The 19,178-nt window shown below is 35.6% G+C and overlaps 1 protein-coding gene across 5 annotated transcripts in view; it reads right to left on the reverse strand.

Annotated features, from left to right (window-relative positions):
• Positions 1-19,178, reverse strand: part of LOC126765255 (vitellogenin-like) — a 60,431-nt gene that overhangs the window by 30,428 nt on the left and 10,825 nt on the right. Inside the window, exon 4 of one of the 5 annotated variants that reach the window (XM_050482949.1) lies at positions 3,479-3,890. The exons of the other annotated variants lie outside the window; for them this stretch is intronic. Coding sequence (XP_050338906.1) covers positions 3,546-3,890 — 345 coding nt within the window. The 3' untranslated portion in view covers positions 3,479-3,545. Of the gene's footprint in view, positions 1-3,478; positions 3,891-19,178 lie in introns of those variants that run through there. 5 annotated transcript variants of the gene reach the window in all.

Genomic DNA, 19,178 nt, shown 5'->3' on the forward strand with positions numbered 1-19,178 from the left:
GTTGTGTGTTCTTTTAATATAGGGACTGTCAGAAGTAACTTTAACTTTGTTTTTAATACCAATTTGTGGAGTATTAGAAAATTGTGGCTCTAGTGGTGGTCGTACGACGTACCGGCCATTTTTTTGATCGAGTAGTTGTGGCTTTAGAGAAGTGCTCACAATGCTGATCTTTTATAGTTTTGTTAGTTATTGGAAGTTTTCTTAACGTTTGCATTTCACTTAATTGTGAATTAAGGTATTTGTTTTTATTATACTCAACTTGAGTTGGTATGGTGGTGACCAGTTCTGTAACTAGTCCATTTTGTGTTTCGCTGTGCAGCGTTTGAGATTTTTGTGCCTTTGAACAGCATGGTGTCTCTTGGCAATTTTTAGTATTTTGGCTTTCGGGATTTGCTTTTGTAATTAAACCCGTGGTTCTTTTTGTATATGCGCTCCTTTGAGGTGCGATGGGATATGTGCTGTAATGAAGCATTGTATGATGCCTTTTATCACAATATAAGCAGTTAAATTTGCTTTTGCAATTTTTAAGATTATGTGTATGGGACAAGCAGTTTGTACAGAGTCTTTTTGATCTGACAAAGTTGTTCCTTTTGGTAATATTTAATTTTTTAAACTTCTCGCATGTTCTAAGCTTATGCCCTCTTGTGCATAGTTCGCATGACGTGTATTTTTTCTGTTCGGATATGAACGAGTGCGTTTTGTAAAAGCTTTTAATTAAATTTTTGTTGCTTCTAGCTTGGGGTCTATTGAAGCTTATATTTTGGTCGTGTTTAATGATCTTAGTTTTGATTCTTTTTTCTTCTAACCTTTCCGCAATTTCATATTGGGTGGTGAGAAAATCTTTCATTTGTTGCCACGTTGGGCACTTTTTTCGTGATGAGAGCGATTGCTCCCATTGAAGTAACGACTTTTCTGGTAATGCGGCGGTGCAAATGTTTGCCAGAATAGGATCCCAGCTGTCTGTGGGGATATTAAGTGTCGATAGAACCGACAAACAATTAGAAACAGTGGATTCTAGTTTAATGAATTCTACACTTGTTTCTTTCTTAATTTGAGGCAAGTTTAATAGTGTCGTTACTTGCTTATCGACCAGTATTCTTTCGTTTTCAAATCTAGCTTTTAGAGCTTCCCAAGCCAAATTTAAATTGTCGTCATTTAATGCGAACTGTTTAACTATTTCGCCTGCTTGACCTTTTGTTTTGTATCTGAGGTGATACAATTTTTGTGCCTTTGATAGTTGTGGATGGTTGATGTAAACGGCTGTGAACATGTCCCGGAAGGACGGACATTCTTCATAACCTCCGTAAAAGGTTTCTGTATCACATGCATGCACCTCGAGTTGGATGCCTGAACTTGCCTCTTGATTGTCTATTTGTGGCAGCTCTACTCTACTGTGGGGAGTAGGTGCAATTGCTTTAATGAGCTTTAATTAAACGGAGATCATAGCTTTCGTTTCTTCGTATTGGTCCAAGCAGTTTTCATATATTGCGTAAGCAGATAATTTAAAATTTTGTGGTAGATCTGAATCGTCAGATTCTACAATGGCGTCATGAGCCGCTTGGAGGCGAGTCCAAAAATTTTTAAGATTTAGACTTTTGATTTCCAGTAGCGATTCAGAGTTTTCTTGAATCGATAAAGAGGCAAATCTAGTGCAGTATCTTGTTAAACTGTCACTTTCTGAAATGAATTTAATAGCCTGTTTTGAGCGTGTAGCTCCTGCAGGTGTATTTTGATTTGTTGCGTTATTAACCATTTTTGTTTTATTTTATTTTTTATCTGTAAATAATTAATTTTTTTTTGTAAATATGGCTATAGAGTATTGCTTGAAACCAAATATTCTTTTGGGTAAATAGAGTTTTGAATTTCGATTATCTTGCTAAAATAGTGTTTGTTTTATTAACGTTTTATTTTTTGCTATTTACTTGCGATAGAATTAATTTTAGTTAAAATTTTTTTTTTTTTTTTTGCTTTAATTAATTTATAATTCTTATGTCTTAATGTTGTGTAATTAGGCACACCCTAATAAGTGGCTTGTGTGTACTTGTTTTTGTGCAATTGAGAGCTCGTCAAAGAGATCAATATGCTTTGTGCCTAAGTATGCACGAATTGTTAGTATGTATTTCTGAGTTACTTATATTCTTAAGCAATTGAGAGCTCGTTAGAGAGATCAATTCGCTTTTTTGATTAGTATGCACAAATTGTTTGTGTTAATGTATATGAGCAAACAATATGCTGTAATGTTTTTTGTAATTTTATTTGGTTTGTTTTTGTTCTAAAGCAATTGAGAGCTCGTTAGAGAGATCAATTCGCTTTTTGTATGCAATCCTGCTTGTTTTTGTTTTTCCAAGAACAAGGGGTATTGCGGGATGATTGCCTATATGGTCTTTGAATATTTGTTTGTACTAATGTGTTAAAATGGAATATATGAGATTTTGTTTAGTGTCACAGGCAGGTTCTTTGCCGTATATTTGTATATAAATGTTATTATTATTTTTTGAAAAAGTGAGAGAGAGATTTTAAATGGTGTTGAAAAAAGTTGCACACCTTTATATGTGACTACGCACTTTGTAAATATGTTTTGCTATATGTACATATACATACATATATGCAGATATAATATATTTATTTTCCGTTTTTGCCTTTTATTTTATATTTTCGACTATTTTTGCCTTTGCTTACTTGTTGTATGCAGTCGTGCTTAATGCTTTATAAAACATAAGGGGTACTGCTGGAAATTTTTTCGAAAAGAAATGTTGAATTTGTACGGCTTTTTGTAAGTTAAACTAGTAAGTAGGCTTCGAATAGTTAGGTATTTGATTTTACGTATATGTGTATATATTATATATTAAAGGACTTGATACGCTCACTTGGTATTCCCTTTGTATGCAAAGTGCGCCTGTAATGTACGTACGTATGTACATACATATGTTTCTCCCGCCAATTTTGTTCCTCCGCCTCTCCCAGCTGGCTGGACCTGTTGTGTTTGTTGTTTGTATTTTGAGTTTTGTTTTGTTTTGTTCGCGCCCGAATAGTATTTGTTGTATTTATACACCTCTTGTTTTGGTTTTCGCGCCCGGTTTGTGTGTTTTTGTTTTTGTTTTTTTTTTGTTTGTGTGTTTTTGTTTTTGTTTTTTAGTTTTTTGTTCATTGCATATGTTTTTGTTCTGTTTCGATTTCTTCTTTTTTTTTGTGTCACTGCACTTCGTATTTTGGTTTTCTCCACGGCACTTTATTATGTACATATATGTATATTTCACTTTCGCACTTTAATTGCCACTAAAATTGTTTATTATTGTTATTATGTTAATTTATGTTATATATTATTGATTTTAATTTGTCTGTTAAAACCGAAGGTGTCTTTCGTTAAGGCTCGAAGGACCATGAATAGTTTACCGCCCCAATTTATTGGGGAATATAAACCACTGATTTCAATGTTCACTCACACTCGCGCGAGTGTTTAAAATGAAAAAAAAGGCTATTTAGTTAAAAGGTATGATTTATTTAAAATTATCGTTTATTTACAATACAATGGTTTGCGAAAATAATTATATCGCGTTGGATCGCTGTAAATCGGTGCAGGCGGAACCATGATGATCGAAGCCAAAGTGGGAATTACGCGGCGCAGTGTGTATGAATGTGTGTTGGCGTGCGAACTTCAGGTGGAATTGTTGACGTGCAAAGGTATGTGGATACGCGACGAGTGTCTGACGAATTGTGTTCGCTATCCTTTTTCCCATCCTTTTTGTTGAGTGATGTAGAAGTGTGGTGAGCTGTGTTGAGTGGTATTGTATTATAAGTGTGGTGAGCTGTGTTGAGTGGTATTGTATTATTAGTGTGGTGGCCGCCTGCTGGGTGATGTTCACAATTGTGGTGTGATATAGAGTCATCAGCTGTGGTGAATTAAGCTGTCTTATTAGTGTGCGCCAGTTTTTTCGGGTAAAGTGGGTGGATGCTTAACTCATTTAAACAGTGGGTTAGTGAAATACCGTTGCAATTTTGCTTCCTACATACATGAAGGATATGTGTTTTGTCTAAGGAAAGTGAAGCACCAGACTCCAGTGACCAAGTCTCAATTCTGGCGAGTATATTAGTAAGGATTGAGCTAAATTAACGTCAGAGACTTTTGTGTGGATTAGGACATCGTCAGCATAGATATGGTGCTCAACTCCTATGTAATTTTTTATCATCCTACTAGTATCATCGAAAGAAATGATAAAAAGGAGGCCTGAAAGAGGTGAGCCTTGCGGCGTACCATTAGAAAGCGGGAGTGTTGAAGAAAGAAAACCATTTACGTTGACTTTGAGTTTTCTGTTTGTGAGAAAGTTAGTAATAAAACGTATCATATTCTGGCCTATTTTCCATTTTCTAAGTTGTCGAATAATAATATGGGCTCCAATTTTGTCGAAAGCTCTGTGAAAGTCCAGAGATAGTACGGACACGTGGTTTTTGCTGGACAAAGCGTTAGTAATGAAGTAGTCTAGTTGGATTAAAGCATCTAACGTGCCTTGACCTTTTTTGTAGGCGACTTGATTCGGTGATATGAACTTGTTTCGCTGAGCATACCACATCAAGCGGTTAGCCACGATCTTTTCCAAAATTTTGCCCATACATGGAAGGAGGGAAATCGGCCTATAGTTAGCAAGTTCATCGGAGGATTTGTGTGGTTTAAGTATTGGTATAACACAGGACGTTTTCCAAAATTGGGGGTAGACACCAGTATTGAAAATTTTGTTATAAAGCTTTACCAATCGGAGCTTGAGACTTTTTGGCATATGTCTGATAATTGGATAAGAAATTTTATCTTGCCCCGGGGACTTACCCTTAACGGTAGATGCAAACGAACTCGAATTCAGACAGTGAAATGCTGGTTTCTATTTGTTTAGCAGAAAAAGAAAGAGGGGAGACAGATTAGGAAGTGTCGGACAGTGTGGTGGTTTTAGAGGTTTGAAACTGTGTGCTGAATGAAATATCTGAGCTTGTTTCAGAATAGTGGTTTGCAAATAACTCGGAAATATCGGATGGATTGGTTACCAAACCTGTTGGCGCCTTTACGCATTGAATGGTTAGATTTCTAGGCACTCCAGAAAGTTTTTTTAAAGCGTTCCATATTAACTTAGGACTAGACGAAAGATTTATTTTGCTTGTGAAATCCTGAAAACATTTATGCTTGGCCTGTTTCGCGGAACGACGGAAAAGAGCATTGGCTTTCCTGAAAGATATTAAGTTGACTAGTGATCGAGCGCGTTTGTATTCATACCAAGCTGTCTGTTTTTTTGCCCGCAATTCAGCGATTTCTTTATTCCACCAAGGAACATTCTTTTAACTTGCTGTTGGCTTCGTATGAGGAATGCTAACATTCGCTGCTGAACGGATAATTTTTGTTAACCTCGTACTTTCTTGGTTAGGGTTGTCAGATATTGGGATATTATTGCCATTTATCTCGCAATGTGTCTGAAACTTCTCCCAATCAGCGTAATCAGTTTTGAATACCTTATTTATTTTGTGGTTTTTAGTTGTTGAACCTAGGTGCAATTTTAGTACAATGGGGAAGTGATCGCTTGCATGCAGGTGATCGAGTATACTCCATTCGCACTCTGTGGCAAGTGTGTCGGTGCACATTGTAAGATCTACATGGGAAAAAGTGGAGTGAGTGGAAAAGTGTGTCGCGGATCCGTTATTCAAACATATTAAGTTAGAGGAAAGTAAAGCGTCTTCAATGCATTTGCCCCTCTTGTTGGCTATTGGAGAGCCCCATAGTGGACTCCACGCATTAAAATCACCAGCGAAAATTAAAGGAGTAGAAGCTTGGTTGATTAATTGCAGGATGTCTGTACTGGTAAAATGTTCATCTGGTGCAATATAGGTGCAGGTAATGGTGATTTTTTTAACTAAGATAATTTCGATCGACATAGCCAGCAAGTTGGATTGAATGGCATTAATTTTGTAAGGAATATCTCTTCTTATGAGAATCGCAATACCTCTTTTGCCTGTGCTAATATGTGGAAGATTGTGAAAAATGCCAATGTACTGCTTAGGAGTAAAAGCCGACAAGTTGAAAGAGATGTGAGTTTCATTTAAGAGTATAATAGCTGGGGCATGATCTTGTATTAATAATTGAAGCTCATTGTAATTATTAGTGTAGCCGTTTAAATTCCATTGCAATAATGAAATCATTAGATCTATGTAGGAAAAAAAGAAAAAGGGAAACAGAAGAGAGCTAGAATATCAACTCGTATGAGCAGCCAGTTGAAGCTGAGTATCACCAATTGAGTACTAGTTCAAAAGAGAGTAAACGCTAAGCGTATTTATTCAGAGTCGATTTCTATTTGATCAGTATGTTCAGTAGAGTATTGATTATCGTTGGAATTGCTTGTTGTTGGAAAGAGATTTTCGTGATTAGGTGGATTAGACTGCACGGTAGTGTTGGTAGTAGTGTTGTTGAAGTCAGTATATTTATTAAACGAGTTTAAGGAATTGTTTAAGTTAGAAATGAGAGAGGCTGTTAATGGACTGAAAAGTTTGGGATTTAAGAAAGAGGCTTGTTGGGTACAGTTGTCGCTGATATTTTTAGATGAATGTGAGACGTTGTTATAGTCTGAACTGATCGATGCAGGCTTGTTGATGGAAATATGTTTGTTGTTGGCGTTTGATGAGTGATTTTTTCTAGTTAAATAGTTTATTGATGAGTTGGGTGCAGAGGTGACCTCTGCGTTTTGTTTTGATGTACTAGGCAAGTCATTGTCGGCAATTCTATGAGCATTTTTAGATTTTGTGGAATTGTTGATCGCTGAAATTTTTGTTGGTGTGGTGGATACAGAGGATCCCTCTTTTGTAGGTTGAAGCACATGTGCAAAAGTAGCAGTGAGGGAAGGGAGGGAAGTATTTTCTCTATACTTTTTAAGGGCTTCGTGCATACTGCACTTTTCTAGTGTCTTTATTTTTAAAATTTCTTTGGTTTGCATATACTTTGGACACTTGTAGTCCGAAGAACGATGCTCGCCAGAACAATTCGCACACATAACTCGGATGCAGTCATTATCGTGTGGAGAAGGGAAATTGCAAATTTCGCATGTTGGGGAACCCTTACAATGTTTTTGCGTAAGACCCAATTTTAGGCATGACCTGCAGCGCATTGGATTAGGCACGTGCGGTCACACAGAGGTCATCCTCCATGCAATGTTTATTTTGTTTGGAAGGGAATAACTGTTGAATGATATTAGCATGACTCCAGTAGGCTTTATAACACCTTCAACTTTGCGAGTGAACTTATAAACCGCGGAAACTTCGTAAGAACTCAGTCGTTCTATTATTTCGCTTTCAGGCACATCGTTTAAAAACGGTGCATAAATGGTGCCTTTGTTACAATTAAGATGTTGATGATAGCTAGCGCTAACAGCGCCAATGTTGAAAAGACATTTCGTTTTTATAAACTTTTCTGCTACTTGCTTATTTTTCACTAGCAGTAATAGGCTGCCGTCGCGTAATTCACTAATTTTGTTTATATCTTTGCTCACGGTAAGTAAGGTATTGTAAACACGAAAACAAGAAACCTTCGAAAGGGGTGTAGAATTCTCGTCGGATTTAATCACTACATATATATTTTGGGTCATCACTTTTTATTGGCGGTAAGTCAGGAAAAGCATCTTGCAGTTTTTGATACGATTTTTTACGTTTTGGTTGGGGACCTTGGGCCAGCGCAGCAAACCTGTTGTCCCCGAACTGGAAGCCCGCCGGGGGCATAGTGGAAAAATTATAATACACTGATATAAGTATTGGATTATATTTCTCACTTAAAATAAGTATTAATCGCGTTACTTAAGTAAGCAGACCGTAGTGCAAAAAAAAACGAACACCAAAAGAGGGCTATATGAATAGCTATAAACTCAGAGAAAGACGCTAACTCAACTGCTCAGTACGAGGTTTAGTCGGTGCCTTGCGAAATTCACTAAATCGGTTTGCAACCACGCCAACTTCCCATATGACACCATTTTACATTTTTTTTTTGGTTTTTCACCTTCCGATATACAAACCAAGGAGAAGTTTTGCACGAACAATCTCTTTAGAGTATTCATTCCCCCTTGTGACCAAAAATTGTTCTAATCCAACAAAAACTGCTCAAGCCTGTAGGTACCGAATATTTGTATGCCAGTACCTATAGTTGACTTTTTACCACAAAATCGGTCAACATGTGAGATGTATAATTGAAATTCAGGGATAACATTTTCCTGACAATGGTGTGTGTGTGTGTCAGTGATCTGCAGTGAATGAGTTAAACACAACTTTGAGCCACTCGCGAAACTGTGCAAGCAAATTATTCACGGAATGAGTATAAGTGTGAATACTGCTCACTTACAATTATGAGAGAGAGAGTTTTGGCTTGTGAGCTGCTTAGCTTATATGAAGCATATATTCACAAGTGTTTGCTTATGAGCTCACAATACTTATGAATCTTTGCTTAGGTTTCTCTGACATTCATGAATACAAAACACTTGTGAATATACGAAGAAGCTCAATTGTGCGCAAGCCACTTGAGCCACTTTATGAATGAATTGTCTCTGACATTCATGTAACGCTATGAACCAAAGTCAACATTTAAATGCTAAGAAATCCATTACGAAATTAGTAAGAGTTACTATTATATTATTGTATAACAACAAGGATTTTGTAACTGGTTCTAATAATGACTAGATATAATGAAATAAAAAACTGGATTTTCATATTTTTGTTAATTTTCTCTATTATTAAAAAAAATCACGTATACATACATACTTACATTATTATGTTATCACTTATAATATTACATTTTATTTTATAATTCAGTTCCTTTCAATGGAATTAAAATTAAAATTAAAAATAAAATCATGGTATAAAAATTACATGAATTATTATCAAAAAACTAAATAACAAACTTCAGTTAATTTCGGTAAAAAATAAAAATAATAAGCATAAAATTTACTTCAAGATTTATGTACATACATACATAAGATTCAACTCCAAAGATACAAGTATATATTACAAGTATAGCTTCTAAATATATATTAAGATTGAGGTATTGCACAAAATTACTTCTCAGTATCATTGTATATTTTTGTTTTTTAAGTTTCTGAGGTCTTATTGCCATATTAGTTCGTCTTAAATATTGAATTCAGGAATATTATATTATCTACGGTTTTGGGTGCAAGTCGATTTCTTTTATCAGTTATTAAATTGCCTGCCAAGGAAAATACACGTTCAGACGCCGCACTACTTGCAGGTATTGTTAATATTTTAAGTGCAAGTTTTGATATGCGTGGAAAGTTAGCTTTATGTTGCTTCCACCATTGAATTGCGTCAAAGTCATTATCAAATTGTATTCTTTCTGTAAAATATCGATCTATCTCATCTTCGATACGTTCCTGCGCGCCCATTTTGAAATATTTGGAAAAAAGAAGTTCAGGTCATTTGCAGGTGAAGACGTATTTGATGTTGAAGTAATTGGTGAAGATGGAATTTGTGGGGTATCATTTTGTTCGGACGTGTAAAACTCAATATTGCCTGATATCTCCTCAATGCAGAAATGCTTCACAGCTTCAATATCGACATCTCTCATAGCTTTTGCTGGAGGATATAAAAATAGTGCCACTTTGTGGTAAATGCTTAAATTAGCAAGCCATATACTGTCGATATATGTTAATATGTTACGTTTAAAGCTGACTATTGCTGGAACGTCTGTTTGAACTGCTTCACATATCGTCTTTAATCTAAAAATTAAAGGAAGTACAAAACATATTGACACAAAATTACACCCCTGTAATTTTTTAGAAATTGTCTCGAAGTATTGGCACAATTCTACTAAAGAGTTGACGATATTTATATTAATATCTAACAAACGACTTTGTTGATTATTTTCCGTTAAAATACCATCGATAGTCGGCCAATTGTCTGAAATGGACTTAAGCATTACTAGGTAAGAGTTCCATCGTGTGGGACAGTGACTTTTTAAAGATGTTTGCAATGCATGTTGGAGATTCGATTTTTTGAAATACTTTACGAGGCTTTTGCAAGAACTAATTAAAGCTTTTAAATCATTTGTAGTCTCAAATGAAGCTTTTACTACGTTAGAGAACAAATGATTGGAACAATTGAATCTCGTGTAGTTTTGTAATGCACTTTTGATATTACTTCCTCTATCAGTCACAAATATAACTGATTCGAGGTTACAAATATCAAACTGTGAAAATATACTCAGTAATTTGTTCTGAATATTTATACCTGTTGATTTTTCGAAATCCATAAACTTTATATCCAAAACTATGTTTTTTAAATTGGAACCGTCGAAAAAATGAAGTGTTGCGCATAAAAAATTTCTGTTCACATAATTGTCAGTCCATAGATCCGTGGTTACAGAAGCATTTCCTTCATCAAAAATTTTTTTTAAACACGATTTAATTTCGTTTTTCTTCTCCTCAGCCATTCTATAGGTCCTCCGCGAGATAGTAGTTGCATTTGGAATAAGATCATGTATATTAACATTTTCACCGTATTTCGATCCAATTTTAATAAAAAATTCTGCTAACTTTTTAAATCCAGATCCTTCAACGGCAATAAAAGGGCGGCAATCTTCTATTATCCATTGTGAACAGACATTGATAGCGCATTCCTTATCTTCTGGGCTTACATTTCTTATAACCACTTCCTGTCCAGAAGTGTTAGCGAAGCATTTGTGACGCATCAAATTACTTGTTTGCTTGCCATTAAACTTCAACAAATGCTTGCATTTTCGGCAGTAAACAAACCCTTCCAATATACTTCCATCGCTTTGTTTTATTTCAGCAAACACGCTCCAAACTGCACTTTTACCTCTTTTCTGCGTTAATTGATAAGTACCATTATCAATGTTCTCAATTATTCTATTTTGATTAGTCATGATTTAAAAAAAAATATAACAACAACAAAATATTTACAAATCCTCGTATAACTTATTTCAATTTTAAAACTAAGTAATGTAATTTATTGTTTTTACTAATTCCCATATTTACCAAATAATTTATTTACTAAGATTTACCTTTCCGATTTTCTTACTCTTAAATCTGTGTACTGTTCGAAGCTTCAAACCAAACTGTACTCGCCTTTGAAAATCTTTTCCTCTTTATCGCTTTTCAAATAGGTAGGAGAGTACTCGGACCGTCGTAAGCACACCAGAGATCGGCATGCGCTGCTGTTTCTCTGACTTTAAGCCTACTTACATTAAAAGAAGTGGATGACTGAACGCCAGCGCAAAGCATGCAGTGCAAGCGCACACCACCACCGCATGTGACGATCAATTTAAGCTCGCATATACATATTGACTTCGGCAAAGAAGTGTTTCAAATGTTACGCACGAAACAAGCAGACACTTTGTTTGACTTGTTGCCGAAGACATAAGACACTGCATTTAGCTTATTGCCGAAGTTCAATTGCGTTCCTCTGTTAGCGCCAAAAGCATGTTGTTGGTAGTCAAATAAAGTGTCATGCCTTCGGCAATAAGCTAAACGCAGTGTCTTATGCCTTCGGCAACAAGTCAAACAAAGTGTCTGCTTGTTTCGTGGGTAACACTTGAAACACTTCTTTGCCGAAGTCAATATGTTATGCGCACTCTTCGCTTTGCGCTGGTGTTCTTTCATCCACTTCTTTCTCTTTAGCATCACGCGTAGCAGTCAATGCAGTGTTCAGTCGCAGAAGCAAGAAGTATTGACTAAGTGTACAATAATTGCGGCCACCGCATGCAGATCTCTGAAGCACACATCTTGCCTGACACACAACCCGCCGACATTTCTTGAATATATGTATTTTACTATGTTTTAATGTGATTTATTGTGCTATTTTAAAAGAAAACTAAATAAAAGGATAGGAAACAAAGAAGTTTCAGTTTTGTAGTTTTTACGAAGTCAATAGAATCACGGGTTTCGTTCCTTTTAAAACCGCTCCGCGTAGGTATAAACTTCAGGGACTCATCTACCTAAGCTCTCCACTTTCTAAAATGTAAGATTAAGCTTTGCATTTGGGTTTAAGAAATAATTGAATAAAAGGATAAGAAACAAAGAAGCTTCAGTTTTGTAGTTTTTACGACGTCAATAGACTCACTCGTTCCTTTTAAAACCCCTCCGCGTAGGTATAAACTTCAGGGACTCATCTACCTAAGCTCTCCAATTTCTAGAATGTAAGATAAAGCTTAAGAAAATAATTCAATAAAAGGATAATAAACAAAGAAGTTTCAGTTTTGTAGTCACTACAATCGCCCGTTTCGTTCCTTTTAAAACCCCTCCGCGTAGGTATAAAATATATTTTGAATAGGCACGGAATTTGTGAATGTATTCATGAATAAACAATGAGCCACTTATTAGTGAATGTATTCATGAGCTTTTCAACTCATCTAATGGTAAGCAACGAATAGCTCAAACAATTGTATACAGAGAAGCAAGCTAAGCCAAGTGTGAGCGATAAGTGATTGTGAGACATATTCACACTCATATTATAGCAAGCCATGTGATTGTGAGAAGAACTATTTTTAGTGAGAGCAAGTGTGAGTGAATATTGGGGGTGATTCATGAATATGAGAGTGTATTCATAAGCCAAGTATTCACTGCAGATCACTGGTGTGTGTTAAAACTGGATTAAATCGAGTGAATACTTCCATGAACCTCCAAATACCTAATTAGAAATTTTTCGAAATTCCGATTGACTCCAATATGTGAGTTATGTCAATGAAAATGAGAAAGCGTATTTTACTCATAACAGTGTATCTTTCTGGATGCTGGATAAAATTGGTGATGGTACCTTAATGAACCTATGTGGCATATTAATAGTAGGTAGTATAGACAAAAATGGATAAAATCGGTTCGATCCTACCCCCAACTACCGTACTACTGTGATGAAATTGCAATTTTTAATTAATACTTCGCGTGTTTTTCGAATCGGTACATTTTTTTCTGTAAGTTGGTAATACTGTTAGTGATATCTATGCTAAATTTTACGCGTCGTTTTGTGAGGCTCAAAAAGTGAATTCTTCGAGTTTTACTACGTCTGAATTTATTGAACAATGAAGTGCACTAATGCACCATCTCATACTGCATTGGTTATTCGTGATCATTTCACAACATTTTCAGCTAATATCGTGCCGCAATCACCGCATTGGTCTGATTTACCTCGTGTAACTTCTTGCTATTCAGTAAATTCGCATGACCACTCCGAGAACACCGTTTTGACTCAATTGAGGATATACTTGTAACAGCTCAATCGAAGAAAGCTATGATGACCATCACGACGGAGAATTTTTTCAAGTGTTATGATGACTGGAAAATTCGTTGGCATAAGTGTATTGCAGCAGAAGGGGATTACTTTGAAGGACATGAAATGGAAAAAATTCACATTTCAATTCGATCGCAGTAGTATAGTAAATATGTATAATGATTTTGGTTTTTCTAACAAATCTTTTGTCGAATATGGCGGTCAGTGTATGTGTTACATACTTGTATATGTATATAAATACACTACAAATTATATATATAATATTTTCATATATACAGTTGAACTTCTATAACTCAAACTCTGGCATTGGCAATATAAGTGAAACTTCATGCAAATTTCTTCCATTACTCGAAGCTTTTTTGTGGATTAAGGTGATTTGAGTTAGAGAAGGATTCCGATCCTCTGCGAGAGTATAAAATGTTCGGTTACCCTCAAATTTAGTGCTTATCTGTTTGTTTTAGGTTGATTTTAATATAAACACCCTTAACGCGAAGTAAAACATGGTACTAACATTAACTTAATTTAAAATGATCAGTTATACCGTATTTAGCCCTTCCTTACTTGTTGCAATAAAATTTATTCCTTCTAAGGTGTTACTTTATTGAGTCATTTCACTTTTCTACAAATGAAACCCCTATAAAGGGAGTGATTGTGGTTATAATCCGATATCACCCATTTTGTCACTGTAACAGACAGTGCTATAAGGATAAGCGATATTTCACCACCGGTGATTTTATCACTGTGATTGAAAAACTTCTCATAGTCAATGCTATTGCTATCCCACAATATCAGTGATTGGTGATTTTTATACTCTCGCAACAAAGTTGCTAAGGAGAGTATTATAGTTTTGTTCACATAACGGTGGTTTGTAAGTCCTAAAACTAAAAGAGTCAGATATAGGGTTATATATATCAAAGTGATCAGGATGACGAGTAGAGTTGAAATCCGGATGTCTGTCTGTCCGTCTGTCCGTCCGTCTGTCCGTCCGTCCGTCCGTGCAAGCTGTAACTTGAGTAAAAATTGAGATATCATGATGAAACTTGGTATACGTATTCCTGGGTTCCATAAGAAGGTTAGGTTCGAAGATGGGCGAAATCGGCCTACTGCCACGCCCACAAAATGGCGGAAACCGAAAACCTATAAAGTGTCATAACTAAGCCATAAATAAAGATATTAAAGTGAAATTTGACACAAAGGATCGCATTAGGGAGGGGCATATTTAGACATAATGTTTTTGGAAAAATGGGCGTGGCCCCGCCCCCTACTAAGCTTTTTGTACATATCTCGGAAACTAACACAGCTATGTCAACCAAATTCTATGGAGTCGTTTCAGGCATTTCCATATACAGTTCAAAAATGGAAGAAATCGGATAATAACCACTCCCACCTCCTATACAAAGGTTATGTTGAAAATCACTAAAAGTGCGTTAACCGACAAACAAAAAACGTCAGAAACACCAAATTTTACGGAAGAAATGGCAGAAGGACGCTGCACCCAGGCTTTTTTATACTCTCGCAACAATGTTGCTAACGAGAGTATTATAGTTTTGTTCACATAACGGTTGTTTGTAAGTCCTAAAACTAAAAGAGTCAGATATAGGGTTATATATACCAAAGTGATCAGGGCGACGAGTAGAGTCGAAATCCGGATGTCTGTCTGTCCGTCCGTCCGTGCAAGCTGTAACTTGAGTAAAAATTGAGATATCATGATGAAACTTGGTACACGTATTCCTTGGCTCCATAAGAAGGTTAAGTTCGAAGATGGGCAAAATCGGCCCACTGCCACGCCCACAAAATGGCGGAAACCGAAAACCTATAAAGTGTCATAACTAAGCCATAAATAAAGATATTAAAGTGAAATTTGGCACAAAGGATCGCATTAGGGAGGGGCATATTTGGACGCAATTGTTTTGGAAAAGTGGGCGTGGCCCCGCCCCCTACTAAGTTTTTTGTACATATCTCGGAAACTACTATAGCTATGTCAACCAAAGTCTACAGAGTCGTTTCCTTCAGGCATTTCCATGTACAGTTCAAAAATGGAAGAAATCGGATAATAACCACGCCCACCTCCCATACAAAGGTTATGTTCAAAATCACTAAAAGTGCGATAACCGACTAACAAAAAACGTCAGAAACACTAAATTTTACGGAAGAAGTGGCAGAAGGAAGCTGCACCCAGGCTTTTTTTAAAAATTGAAAATGGGCGTGGCGCCGCCCACTTATGGACCAAGAACCATATCTCAGGAACTACTAGACCGATTTCAATGAAATTCGGTATATAATATTTTCTTAACACCCTGATGACATGTACGGAATATGGGTGAAATCGGTTCACAACCGCGCCTTCTTCCAATATAACGCTATTTTGAATTCCATCTGATGCCTTCTCTGAATAATACGAGTATAAACATTAGGAACCAATGATGATAGCGGAATAAAACTTTACAAAAATACGGTATTTGAAAAATATGTAAATGACGTATTATGAAATCTCGATTATCACTTTACCATGCGAGAGTATAAAATGTTCGGTGACACCCGAACTTAGCCCTTCCTTACTTGTTAAAAATTTAAAATGGGCGTGGCGCCGCCCACTTATGGACCAAAAACCATATCTCAGGAACTACTCAACCGATTTCAATGAAATTCGGTACATAATATGTTCCTAACACCCCGATGACATGTAAGAAATATGGGTGAAATCGGTTCACAACCACGCCTTCTTCCAATATAACGCTATTTTGAATTCCATCTGATGCCTTCTCTGTATAATATATACATTAGGAATTGAAAATACAATTCAATGCTCGAAGTACACAAATTGATCTAATCTAATTAATTTTACAGCAAAATAAAAAAAATATGTAAATTATTATCACTTTATCATGCGAGAGTATAAAATGTTCGGTGACACCCGAACTTAGCCCTTCCTTACTTGTTCTACATACCACTATTTCACTGTGAATGAAATTTGCAGTTGGTACTAGCTGAAGAAGAAAAATTGCGTGTGGTGTTTTTGGTGTTAGGGGTAGAAATTTTGATTTTGAATACATTTTTATTCATTGTGAATATATGTGGTGATTTTTTGGGGTTAGAGGTAGAAACTGTGATTTTGAATACTTTTTTTTATATATGTACATATATGTGCATTGCTTTTTATTTAACTCCGTTGAACGATTGCTTAAAACAAATATTTTGAATTCGAATTTTTTTTTAATTTATTAAATATTGTAAAAATGTCTTTTAAAATAAAAAAAAACGAAATGAAATCTGGCAATTTTTTGAAGCAATAAGTGAAACGCATGCAAAATGGATTTGGAAAAATGATATATCATATGAAACGTAGCAATTAAACTGACGGAAAATCCAGATACACAGCATGAGGTTACGGAAAGAAATTTACAGTTTGGTAAAACATAACATTTTTACTTCACATTTCAGTTAAGAGATTTTAATATGATTTCAGAACCTTCTGCTCCAATCCAAAAGAACTGTCGGGATATGTAATACGAAGATTCCTGCAAAGGAAAAAAGGAAATTGATGATGCGTTGCCAATGCTCTTCATTAAGGACTTACAACCTTTCAGCATTGTCGAGGACAGAGAATTTGTCCAATTCTTTAAAGCGGTAAATCCTGCATATGATCTTCCCTGTCGGGCATTATATGAAGCATGTCTCGAAAAAAGAAACTTAAAGTGGCTAATGGTGTTAAATTCTGTATTACAACCGATTGTTGGACGCAATACAGCGAGTTACATAGCAATTACACTACGTTTTGTAAATGACAATTTTGAGTTTAATAATATATTCTTGGATTCCTGACCAATTAGTAAGGCACAAACTGCCAAAAACCTAGCCGAGCAAATACAAAAAGTCTCAACCGAATGGGGGTATTTGATAAAATAATATTTGCAGTGTCTGATAACGCAAACAATATAATGAGTGCCTTGCAAAATGAGCTCAAACTACACCACTTCGGCTGTTTTGCGCATACGTTAAATTTAATTGTTACATAACGTTAATTCTGGTTTACAAAAAGTAAAACAAATTGTCGCACATTTCAGAATAGGCACTTTTTCAAATGAAAAATTTATGAGTTTTCAACGCGATGCTGGTACCGAACTTTTGAAGCTAATTCAAAGTGTTGAATCGCTGGAATTTTACATTTTATTTGGTTAAACGTTTTATTAAAGTGGAAGATGCCGTTAAAACTACTGTCGCGCTCATAGGTAAGGAATTACCCCGAACTAATGCTGACGAATGGTTGCTTCTAAAGGATTTACTTACTGTGTTAAAACCTTTTGTGTACACCACAAAAAAATAAGCGACCAAAAATATTGCAATGAATCAATGATTATTTCTATTGTAAATGGCCTCAAAAGCGTGTTTACTACAAAAGCCAATACTTATGTAGATCCAGTAAAAGCAGTGGCTTTTGAGTCATTAAATGGTATAAATGAAAGATTAGGGAATACCGAAAAGAGCAACACTCTAGGCAAGGCATCATTCTTCAATCCACGTTTAAAAAATTTCGCCTAGCCGACATATTTAAAAATCGTATCATTGCAGATGTAAGTAGAGTAATTCAAGAAGCCCGAGCAAATGAACCCCAAGAACCACAAGTAGAAACCTCAGTTTTCAAAACGGAGCTACATATATACACTCCAATTTTGCGTCAAACAAGCCGCGAGGTACTTGTAATTCGAGGGCCATTTTCGATGTTCAGCGTTATTTGGAAGAGGGTGTAATTGCTCGAAATGAGGACCCCTTCAAATGGTGGCAGCACAACAAATATCCATATCTGTCTTTCTTAGCTCTGGTAAAATTAGGATGTTTAGCGCCTTCGGTTCCCTGCGAACTCCTCTTTTCTCAAACTAGGCTTATTTAAAGTGAAAGGAAAATGAGGTTGGACAATGAAAAGAAAAGAACATTGACTTTTTAAATGCGAATCAGTATAATTGAATTTTGTTCATTATACAAATTATTCTATTCTAATTTATGTAAAATTAAAGGTATTGCATTAAAAATAATTCCTTTTATTTCAGATTATATATTTTTGTTTTGGCTTTATTGTACGTCAGAACTACATAACATATCTATGTTATTAAGAAAAGTAGCGATCACAATAGCTATAAAAAAATTACTGTGATTTAAAAATCGCAATCGCTCTTTTCACTGAAACTAAAAACTCGATACTTCGTTCGTCACTACTATAAGGTAACTGTGGTGCACCACCGTAGTAGTTTTTGTGACGTGACCAGTAAACTTATCGGCGGGCAGAATAATCTTATTATTTGGCCCGTGTTTAGAAAAAATATTGGTCCACGGATGCCCATCTCTACCCTGGTAAAATAACAGTTTTATATCTTAATTTATGTTTTCTATTCTAGTAACCAATTGAAGTCTGAGCTTTCTCAAATATTCCACACATACTCCAAGTAAAAAGTAGAACTTCATTTCAACACTTGGTTTCAGAATCAGTATTAGGATCTTCTTCTTTATTGGCGTAGACAATCAGTATTAGGATAGCAAACCGATTTTTTGAAATTGAATCCACGGATGCCCATCTCTACCCTGGTAAAATTACAGTTTTACATCTTAATTTATGTTTTCTATTCTAGTAACCAATTTAATTTTGAGCTTTCTCAAATATTCTACACATGCTCCAAGTAAAAAGTAGAATTGAATAGTTAAACTTAATTTAAATTGTTTTGATATTTATAAAGAGAAAAAGACTATAAAGAAGATTAGTATCTACACAAATAGCGTAAAACAAAGATTTGTAATATCACCAATTTAAATAAGATTAACACATAATAGATTAACGCTGCATTTCAAAAGAGCGCCTTATGAGAAGGCTAAGATATCACTGGTTCGCGGCCTTGTGGCTAAGACACTAAAGCCTTAACCAC

Source organism: Bactrocera neohumeralis, unplaced genomic scaffold (assembly GCF_024586455.1).
Source record: "Bactrocera neohumeralis isolate Rockhampton unplaced genomic scaffold, APGP_CSIRO_Bneo_wtdbg2-racon-allhic-juicebox.fasta_v2 cluster10, whole genome shotgun sequence".
Taxonomy (NCBI): Eukaryota; Metazoa; Arthropoda; class Insecta; order Diptera; family Tephritidae; genus Bactrocera; species Bactrocera neohumeralis.